Raw genomic sequence first — 11,268 nt, 5'->3', positions numbered from 1 at the left:
TCTACTGCGACCATAGCTCTCGATGTGGTCTCCTCTACGTTGGGGAGACAGGACGCCAACTCACGGAATGTCTCTGAGAACATCTCTGCGACACATGTAGCAAATAACCTCACACCCTGTGGCTGACCACTTCAACTTCCCCCTCCCACTCCTGGGCCTCCTCCACCGCCAAATCCAAGCCATTCGACATCTAAAGGAAGATGGCCTCATATTCCGCCTTGGGGCCCTCCACCCTCCGGGATCAATGTTGACTTCACCGGTTTCCCTTTTTCCCAACACCCCCCACCTTATCCCAGATCCAACCTCCCAACTCAGCACCGCCCTCTTGAACCATCCTACCTATCCCCCTTCCTTCCCACCTATCTGCTGCACCCTCCCCTCCGATCTATCACCATCACCTCCCACCTGTATCTCCCTATCACCTTTCCAGCACCCCACTCCACCCTCCTATTTATCCATCAACTCCCTTTCCCCCCACCCACATTCCTAATGAAACATCGATTCTCCTGCTCCTCGAATACTGCCTGACCTGCTGTGCTTTTCCAGCACCACACTTTTTGACCTCATTCTAACTTGTCACCAATCTGCTGCTGTTTCTCCAAATCCTGAACATTATTTCTATTTAAATATCATTCAACAGACTCTTGAATGCCTCAACTGAACCTACCCCTGTCACACTTTCAGGCAGTGCATTCTATACTCCAACTAATCACTGTGTGAGAAAAGCGTTTTCTCGAATTACATTTGCTCCATTTGCAAATCACTTTGAAGCCATGCTCCATGGTTCTTGATGTGTTTAAAAGTGGAAAAGGTTCTTCCCTGTCCACTCTGTCCAGACCCTTAGTGATTTTGAAAGCATCAATCAAAGTTCCTCTCAGCCTTCTCTTCTCCAAGAAAATCAGTCCCAATCAATCCTTGTCATTGAAGTGTGTCTCATCCCTGAAACTACTCTCACAACAGGGGTCACGGAGCTGTATAGTGCAGAAACAGACTCTTCAGTCCAACTTGTTCATGCTGACCAGATATCCTAAATAAATCTAGTCCCATTAGCCAGCATTTGATTGATGTCCCTCTAAATCCATGTCTCTGACTCTATTTACGTACCCATCCAGATGCCTTTTAAATGTTGTAACTGTACCAGCCTCCACCACTTCCTCTGGAAGCTTGTTTTATACATGCATACCCTCTGCATGAAAACCTCGCTCCTCAGGTCCCTTTTAAATCTTTCCCCTCTCTCCTTAAACCTATCCCCTCTAGTTTTGGACTCCCCATCCTGGGGAAAAGACCTTGTCTATTCATCCTATACATGTCCCTCATGATTTTATAAGCCTCTATAAAGTCACCCCTCAGCCTCCAACACTCCAGGGAAAACAGCCCCAGCCTCTCCCTCATGCTCAAACCCTCCATCCCTGGCAACATCCTTGTAAACCTTTTCTGAATCCTTACAACATCCTCCCTATATCAGAGAGACCAGAATTGCGTACAGCATTCCAACAGTAGCCTAACCAATGTCCTGTACAGCCACAATATGACCTCCCAACTCCTATACTCAATGCTCTCACCAATAAAGGCAAGCGTACCAAATGCCTTCTTCATTGTCCTGTTTACCTCAGACTCCACTTTTAAGAAACTATGAACCTGCATTGCAAGGTCCCTTTGTTCAGCAACATTCCCCAGGACCTTATCATTAAGTATTTAAAGCTTGCCCTGATTGTTCTTTCCAAAATGCAGCATTTCATCTTCCAAAGACTAAGAAGCTTACATGAAGTCACTCCAGGACTTACAACCAAGGTAATAAAGGAGGTTTGAAATAAAATTTTAAAGATGATGTTCTGCTGCACTTTAGAGATGATACAATTCCATCAACCTCCCCAAAAAGAACAGTAACAAGAGAAGCTGAACAGTGGGGTTGGTTAATATAGAACACAATGACTTTATCCACCATGTACATCAACATATATGCTATACAGTATTCCCAATTCCTCCGCCAGATCTGCTCCCAGGAGGGCCAGTTCCATCACAGAACACACCAGATGGCCTCCTTCTTTAGAGACCGCAATTTCCCTTCCCACGTGGTTAAAGATGCCCTCCACTGCATCTCGTCCACATCTTGCACCTCTGCCCTCAGACCCCACTCCTCCAAACATAACAAGGACAGAACGCCCCTGGTGCTCACCTTCCACCCTCCCAACCTTCGCATAAACCAAATCATCCGCCGACACTTCCGCCACCTCCAAACGGACCCCATCACTAGGGATATATTTCCCTCCCCACCCCTTTCCACCTTCCGCAAAGACCGTTCCCTCCGTGACTACCTGGTCAGGCCCCCCTACAAGCCACCCTCCCATCCTGGCACCTTCCCCTGCCACCACAGGAATTGCAAAACCTGCACCCACACCTCCTCCCTCACCTCCATCCAAGGTCCTGAAGTAGCCTTCCACACCCATCAAAGTTTTACCTGCACATCCACCAATGTCATTTACTGTTATCCTTTGCTCCCAATGCGGTCTCCTCTACACTGGGGAGACTGGATGCCTTCCAGAGCGCTTTAGGGAACATCTCTGGGTCACCTGCATCAATCAACCACACCGCCCTTGGCCCAACATTTCAACTCCCCCTCCCACTCTGCCGAGGACATGGAGGTCCTGGACCTCCTTCACCGCCGCTCCCTCACCACCAGACACCTAGAGGAAGAATGCCTCATCTTCCGCCTCGGAACACTTCAACCCCAGGGCATCAATGTGGACTTCAAGTTTCCTAATTTCCCCATCCCCCACCTCACCCCAGTTCCAAACTTCCAGTTCAGCACTGTCCCCATGACTTGTCCTACCTGCCTATCTCCTTTTCCACCTATCCACTCCACCCTCCTCCCTATCACCTTCATCCCCTCCCCCACTCACCTATTGTGCTACTTTCTCCCCACCCCCCACCCTCTCTCACTTATCTCTCCACCCTTCAGGCTCTCTGCCTGTATTCCTGATGAAGGGCTTTTGCCCGAAACGTTGATTTTACTGCTCCTTGGATGCTGCCTGAACTGCTGTGCTTTTCCAGCACCTCTCTAGTCTAGACTCTGGTTTCCAGCATCTGCAGTCATCATTGTTTTTACTTACCTGCTATACAGTTTTGTCATAGGCACACTAAAATAGATGTGACTGGTATGCTTAGTCCCGAGACATCTAAATCATGCTCTAATGTGAGGTCCACATGAAATCCCTGCATTTGTTATTCATTCACAAGATAGATCCAGTGGCTAGGCTGGTGCTGGTGCTGGAAACAGGGACTGACATAGATTTGGCCGTGCAGACTTGACCAAGGAGCCTCTTCTGTACCGTATGATTCTATGATTCAAAGTCACTCAGTTCCAGGGCAGTTAGGGATGGGCAATAAATACTGGCTTAAATTAGGAATCCTACATCCCATGGATGAATTTGAAAAAGTGGATTTTTCCATCGACTTGGTTCTCTCACTGCTAGTTTGACAAAGATCCATCATTCAGGACCTGGCTAGCACAGTCAATATTCATTCTATTTACTTTTAGCGATGAACTTAAAGCCCTAAATCTACACTGTATTTAGTGCCTTTTCCAACCTCAGCATTCTTGCAAATAACATAGATGGTAATGGAAATGGCAGTAGGTGATAATTAGGCAGAAACTCTCTGACCCGTATTTAGCGTGAAACCAAGAGATTTCATTGGATAATGCAGGCAATGTTGAGGACTCCCAAAGCCACTCTCTCTTGACTGTATAGCATGGAGCCATTGCTTCTGGTATATCTGCCTGCCAGTGATAGGTAATTAATGCAACTCCTACTAAAGGAGAGAATAGTAGAACACCTAGAAATAAGAAATATAATAATGAATAGGCATTACCGTAACAGAAAAAGCAGACAATGGTAATGCAGTCAATGTGATTAATTTGAATTTACAAACAACTTCAAATAAAGAACCCCCCAACACATCAATTAATAAGGTCAATAAAGATGGAGTCACAGGACAAGTGGCAGAATGGATCGTGAATTGCCTTCAATACAGAAAGTAATGAATGGGAATCAATAGTACTTATTAACGTGGTAGGAGGAGAAGTGATGGTCTTCCAGGAGGATCAGTTCTGGACCACTGATGTTCACAATTTATATTAACAGCTTGGACTTTGGAGTTAAACACACAATTTCAAAATCTGAAGATGATAAATTGTGCATGAGAGGGGTCTAGGATACTGTGAAGGTCTGCAACAGATTACAGAACTTTAACACATTTGCAGAATGGACAAATAAGTGCCAAATAGAGTTCAATACAGATTGATGTGTCATATTACATGTTAGTAGGAAGAATGGAAAGTTCACTCGTTTTAAAATGCAAGTTTACGTCAGGCTGAGAAATAAAGAGATTTTGAAGTTATGACTCAATGACTAATTTTAATTTGACTATAGTTTTCAGAAACAGTTGCTTCAAGCCCTACAATGAGAGGGTGTGTCCGAGATGGACATAAATAAACCCTCCCACTGGTGCAGTACACAGCACAAACTTAACATTTTAAAACAAGCTGGAAAATCCATACGATTGGTAATGCTTATGGCAGGATTGGTCACATTTATTAAAAGCAGATAACTTATATATGCACATTGTCAGCTGAACAGTCTGAATACAAGATTGTCCAGAGTTATGCATATCTAGAAGAGCAAATGTTTTCTTTAATAAACACCGAAATATCTACAACCGAATATGAAAAACAAACAGTTTACAATTCAACTACAGAGCACTTTTAACAGATCCTTCCCGTTTGCTTCCTAATTAGCTCTCAAGATGTGGGTGTCACTACTGACAAGGCTGGTATTACTCCTCCATTCCACAGTTGCCAAGATGGAAGTGACCAGAATTTGATCTATTGATAAATGGTTTGGGCCTTAGATAATTTCAGAGGCAGTTAAGAATAATATTGTTGTGGATTTACAGTGAATATATCAGCCAGAGAAAGGAAGGAGAACAAAAGTGTCCTTTCCAAAAGACATTCAGAAAATAATTTCTTTCAAGTTACATAGTGAGAGTAGCTTTTAATTAATATTCTAAACTGCTGTGGTGCAACTTAAAATTATCTGTTCTCTTTCTAGTGTGAGATTACTAACTTTGTGACATAGCTAGTTTAGCTATTTTGTAACAAGATCAGTGATCATTCACAATGAGTTTCTGCCTCAAGTGGGGGAAAATTACAGAAATTATTTCTTTGCAGTAGTTTAAAAACTCCATGCCTATGGGAATCAAACCACAGAATCCCTGCAGTGTGGAAGCAGGCCTTTTGGCCAATCGAGGCCACACCAATCTTCCAAAGAGCATCTCAGCCAGACCCACACCACCCTACCTTACATCTTTCCCATGGCTGATCCACCTAGCCTGTACATCCCTGGATAGTATAGGGCAATTTAGCATGGCCAATCCAAATAACCTGCACATTTTTGGACAGGCAGATATGAGAGGCATATCACGTGACATTGTGATGGTTAGTCCCTGTTAAATTGCCTAGGTTCTGAAAGCCTGTGCTTTCCAGGCATTGTCCCCAGCTCGTGGTCTTTCGCACGATCCCATCCATCTGCAATTACACCAGGACATAACGAATAATCTCACACAGGTCATATCCTGTCACTGCAAAGGCGTTTCCTTCAGGGTCACAGAACTTGGCTCCACATATCTGCACATCAGTTACGCATTCCATGTGCTCATGTTCCACTTGACAAGGAAAAGTATCCTGTTATATTCTTGGCTCACAAGCTGGAGAGAACATTTCTTGCTCAGCAACAGAAATTTGCCTTCATACTCGATGAATCTCATAGCTTGCTGCTTGCTAGGTCCTTGTTACATCTAGCCTGCATGCAGTTGGCCCCTCTGTTACAGATGGCACTCAGTTACAGATCAGGCCTCAGTATTACAGATGGCCCTCAGTCACAGACCAGGACTCAGTGTTACAGATGGCCCTCAGTCACAGACCAGGCCTCAGTGTTACAGATTGCCCTCAGTCACAGAGTAGGCCTCAGTGTTACAGATGGCCCTCAGTCACAGACCAGGCCTCAGTGTTACAGATGGCCCTCAGTCACAGACCAGGCCTCAGTGTTATAGATGGCCCTCAGTCACAGAGTAGGCCTCAGTGTTACAGATGGCCCTCAGTCACAGACCAGGCCTCAGTGTTACAGATGGCCCTCAGTCACAGACTAGGCCTCAGTGTTACAGATGGCCCTCAGTTACAGAGTAGGCCTCAGTGTTACAGATGAAGCTCAGGCCTCACTAGGCTTCTCTTTTCCACCTTCACACTAAACCCACCCCATCCCATTTTTCTCTCCACCCTGGCCGTTCCCTTTCTTTATTCCTGATGAAGGGCCTTTGCCAGAAATGTAGATTTTACACCTCTTGGCTGCTGCTTGACCTGCTGTACTTTTCTAGCAACACTCTAATCTAAACTCTGATTTCTAGTATCTGCAGTCCTCACTTTTGCCTCAGTGTTACAGATGGCCCTCAGTCACAGACCAGGCTTCAGTGTTACAGATGGCCCTCAATCACAGGCCAGGCCTCAGTGTTATTGATGGCCCTCAGTCACAGATTAGGCCTCAGTATTATAGATGGCCCTCAGTCACAGTTTAGGCCTCAGTGTTGCAGAAATAGAATGCTGAGTGTCCGTCAGGAAAGATACACAGTTGAGAGGGCAAAGGGATGGGTGAAAGTGTGTCTGTTTCAATGCAAGAAGTATCAGGAATAAGCGTGCTGAACTTAGAGCATGTATCAGTACTTGGAACTACGATGTTGTGGCCATAACGGAGACATGGATTTTACAGGGGCAGGAATGGTTGCTGGATGTTCCAAGGCTTATATATTTTAAAACGAACAGGGAGGAGTGTAAGAGAGGAGGGGGACTGGCATTGTTAATTAGAGACAATCACATCTGCAGAAAAGCAGGTTTTTGAGGTGGATTTGTCTACTGAGTCAGTATGGGTGGAAGTCAGTAACAGTAAAGGAGCAGTCACTTTATTGGGTGTTTCTTATACAACCTCCTCGATAACAGCAGAGAGAGGGAAGAACAGCTTGGACAGATCTTGAAAAGGTGCAGATATAACAGAGTTGTCGTTATTGGTGACTTCACCTTCCAATTCCAAACTATTGTTTGGAAGCACCTTAGTGCAGATGGTCTGGATGGAGTCGATTTTGTCAGGTGTGTCCAGAAAGAAATCCTGACTCAATATCTAGATAAGCCGCCTAAGGGAGAGGTCATATTGGATTTGGTGCTAGGCAACAAGCCGAGCCAGGCCAGGTATCAGATCTCTCGGTCAGGAAGCATTTCAGTGACAGTGACCACAACTGCCTCACCTTTACCATAGCCATGGAGAGGGATAGGAACAGACAGTATAGGAAGGGGGAGGGGAATTTATACTGCTATTAGACAGGACCTGTAGAGTATAAATTGGGAACAATTGTTCTCAGGAAAGGCAGAACAGAAATGTGGAGGCTGTTTAAGGAGCACTTTTTGAGAGTGTTGTATTTTTTTTCCCACTGAAACATGGAATGAATGTTAAGGAGAAGGAGCTTCTTATCAAAAGGAAGAAGTAGATTGATATTAAGAAAGTGGATGTGCTGGAATGTCTGGGAAGCATCAAGATAACTAAGTCCCCCAGGGCCAGACCAGATATATTTAAGGTTACTAATGGTAAGGTCCTGGGGAGTGTTGCTGAACAAAGAGACCTTAGAGTTCAGGTTCATATCTCCCTGAAAGCGGAGTTTCAGGTAGATAGGATAGTGAAGAAGGTATTTGGTATGCCTTCCTTTATTGGTAGAGTGTTGAGTACAGGAGTTGGGAGGTCATGTTGCGGCTGTACAGGACATTGGTTAGGCCACTGTTGGAATATTGCGTACAATTCTGGTCTCCTTCCTATTGGAAAGATGTTGTGAAACTTGAAAGGGTTCAAAAAAGATTTACAAGGATGTTGCCAGAGTTGGAAGATTTGAGCTATAGGGAGAGGTTGAACAGGCTCGAGCTGTTTTCCCTGGAGCGTCGGAGGCTGAGAGGTGACCTTATAGAGGTTTACAAAATTATGAGGGGCATGGATAGGGTAAATAGGCAGTCTTTTCCATGGGGTCGGGGAGTCAAGAACGGGAGGGTATAGGTTTTGGGTGAATGGGGAAAGATATAAAAGAGACCTAAGGGGTAACTATTTCACACAGAGGGTGGTACGTGTATGGAATGAGCTGCCAGAGGATGTGGTGGAGGTTGGTATAATTGCAACATTTAAGAGACATTTGGATGGGAATATGAATAGGAAGGATTTGGAGGGATATGGGCCGGGTGCTGGCAGGTGGGACTAGATTGGGTTGGGATATCCGGTTGGCATGGATGGGTTGGACCGAAAGATCTGTTTCTATTCTGTACATCTCTATGACTCTCTGACTCTACTATGGGAAGTGAGGAATGACATTGCTGCAACTCTGGTGATGAGCTTTGCTTCCTCACTCTCCACATGAGTAGTACCCGATGATTGGAGGGAGGCGAATGTTGTTCCTCAGTTTAAGAAAGGGAATAGGGAAATCCCTGGGTATTACAAACCAGTCAGTCCTATGTCTGTGGTAAGCAAAGTACTAGAAAGGATTCTGAGAGATTAGATTTACGAGTATTTAGATAAACATCGTTTGATTAAAGATAGTCAGCATGGCTTTTTGAGGGGCAGGTCTTGCCTCACAAGCCTTATTGAGTTCTGTGAAGACGTGATGAGACAAGTTGATGAAGGTCGAGCAGTGGATTTCAGCAAGGCTTTTGGTAAAGTTCCCTACGGTAGGCTCATTCAGAAAATTGGGAGGTATTAGATACTGGGAAAATTGGCTGTCTGAATACAAAATTGGCTGGCTGAAAGAAGACAGCCAGTGGTAGTAGATGGAAAGTTTTCTGCCAGGAGGTCAGTGACCAGTGGGTGTCCCGCAAAGATCTGTTTTCTGCTCTTTGTAGTTTTTATGAATGACTTGAATGAAGAAGTGGAAGGGTGGGTTTGTAAATTTGCCAGTGACACAAAGGTCAGTGTCAACAGCTGTTGCAGGCTGCAACAACACTGACAGGATGCAGAGCTGGGCTGAGAAGTGGCCGATGGAGGTCTTCCTAGATATATGCAAAGTGATTCATTTTGGAAGGTTGAATTTGAATGCTGAATACAGGGTTAAAAACAGGATTCTTGGCAGTGCGGAGGAACAGGAGGATCTTGGGGTCTACATACGTGGATCCCTCAAAGTCGTTACCCAAGCTGATAGGGTTATTAAGAAGGCATATGGTGTTTTAGCTTTCATTAACAGGGAGATTGAGTTTAAGAGATGCAAGGTTCTGCTGCAGCTCTATAAAACCCTGGTTAAACCACACTTGGAATAGTCCAGTTCTGGTCGCCTCATTATAGGAAGGATGTAAATGCTTTAGAGAGGGTGCAGAGGAGATTTACCAGGTTGCTGCCTGGTTTGAAGGGCTTGTCTTATGAGGAGAGGTTGAGGGAGCTAGGGCTTTTCACATTGGACAGGAGGAGGAAGAGAGGTGACTTGATAGAGGTGTACAAGGTAATAAGAGGCATAGATAGAGTAGATAGCCAGAGACTTTTCCCCAGGGCAGAAAGGGATCATAATTTTAAGGTGATCGGAGGAAGGGGAGATGTCAGAGGTAGGTTCTTTACGTAGAGCATGGTGGGTGTGTGAAATGCACTGCTAGCGCTGGTAGTAGAGTCAGAGACATTAGGGACATTCAAGTAAAGAGACCAGGCCCCAGTGTTACAGACCAGGCCTCAGTATTACAGCTAGCCCTCAGTCACAGACTAGACATCCCTCTCCTCTCACCAAACACAACACAGATTTCTCCCTTTCGTTCTCACTCTTTCTGTGCAACTAATCTTCATCTCATCCACAGCCCAGACCTCAATCACAGCCCAACAGGTTTTTTTTAATTTACGCAACAAATCAATCACAACACAGTTCTCTCTCTGTTTGCTTAGACCTCAATCAGAAACCAGCTTCCATGTACAGCTAGGCCTCACCCTAATCACAATACAGGCCTCTGTATACAATGCTGCAGATCTCGCATATAAAGTGTTGAAGGAGGTCTGGCAGCCTCTTGTGGAAACAGAAGCAATTGAGTTTCAAACACAATGGCGCTTCTCTGGAGTTGTAAAGTTCCAAAGAAAAACAGTTGGATGTGAAATGTAACTCTGTTTCTCATTCCACAGATTCTGCCAGAACTGCTTGAATTGTCCCATTTCCTCTCTCTGTACAGCTGAGGCTGCTGTCAGTACATATAGACCTCACATCAATCAATTACACTCCTGATGTATCCTATATATTCTTCCTATGTCAATCAAAATTTGCACATTCAACAAAAGTGGATGGAGAGTGTGTAGGTGAAAAGGAACAACAGTATTTTTATTGTGAACTCTGGGTGTCACTGGCTGGAATTGCATTCATTGCCCGTTCATTGGCCTTGCAAAGGTGGTGGTGAACTGCCTTCTTAAACCACTGCAGTCCATGTGCTGTAGGTATGGAGTTAAAGAGAGAGTTTCAGGATTTTGACCCAGTGACACTGAACAAATGGCGATATACTTCCAAGTCAGGATGGTGAGTGGCTAAGGGATGAACTTATGGTGGTGTTCTCATGTATCTGCTGTCCTTGCCTTCCTCAATGTAACTGCCCCATGAAGTTGGAAGCTGCTGTCTAAAGAGCCTTGGTGAATTTCTGCACCACATCTGCTGCTATTGCATGTTGGCCGTGGAGGAACTGAATATTTGTGGATGTGCTGCCAATAGATCAGGCTTTGTCTTCAGTAGTGTCAGGATTCTCCAGTTTTGTTGCAACTGCACACATTCAGGCAAACAAGCAGTGTTCCATTATGCACCTGACTTGTGCCTTATAAGTGGAAATAGGTCTCAGGATGCTGGAGGTAACTTCTTCACTGAAGAAGGGTTCTGAAGGAGGGTCACTGGACTCAAAACGTTAACTCTGCTTGCTCTCCACAGCTATTTCCATACCTGTTGAGACTTTCAAGCAATTTCTGTTTTTATTTGCCATTTTTGACTTATTCACTGTAGGATTCATAGAATCAAACAACACAGAAGAGGCCCTTTGGCTCCTCAACTCTCTACCACCAAAATTAAACGACTACCTACACTAGTCCCAGTTTTCTGCACTAAGCCCATGATTCCTCGCATCTGATTTACTGTGATCCACAGCGTTTATATGGTGAGTCCAGTTCAGTTTCTGGTTAATGGCAACCCCTG

General features: G+C 44.8%; 1 protein-coding gene across 1 annotated transcript in view; it reads right to left on the bottom strand.

Moving 5' to 3' along the window:
- Positions 1-4,424: 4,424 nt before the first annotated feature.
- Positions 4,425-11,268, bottom strand: part of wdr54 (WD repeat domain 54) — a 72,487-nt gene continuing 65,643 nt past the window's right edge. Inside the window, exon 9 of the mRNA XM_087992129.1 lies at positions 4,425-5,721. Within this exon, the coding sequence (XP_087848255.1) occupies positions 5,591-5,721 (131 nt within the window). The 3' untranslated portion in view covers positions 4,425-5,590. The remainder of the gene's footprint in view (positions 5,722-11,268) is intronic.

The sequence above is a fragment of the Chiloscyllium plagiosum genome, unplaced genomic scaffold, assembly GCF_037043375.1.
Source record: "Chiloscyllium plagiosum isolate Xiang-an unplaced genomic scaffold, Cpla_swu_hap1 HiC_scaffold_1, whole genome shotgun sequence".
NCBI lineage: Eukaryota > Metazoa > Chordata > Chondrichthyes > Orectolobiformes > Hemiscylliidae > Chiloscyllium > Chiloscyllium plagiosum.
Note: the sequence above shows the minus strand (reverse complement) of the source record. Positions and strands in the feature narration are given on the sequence as shown.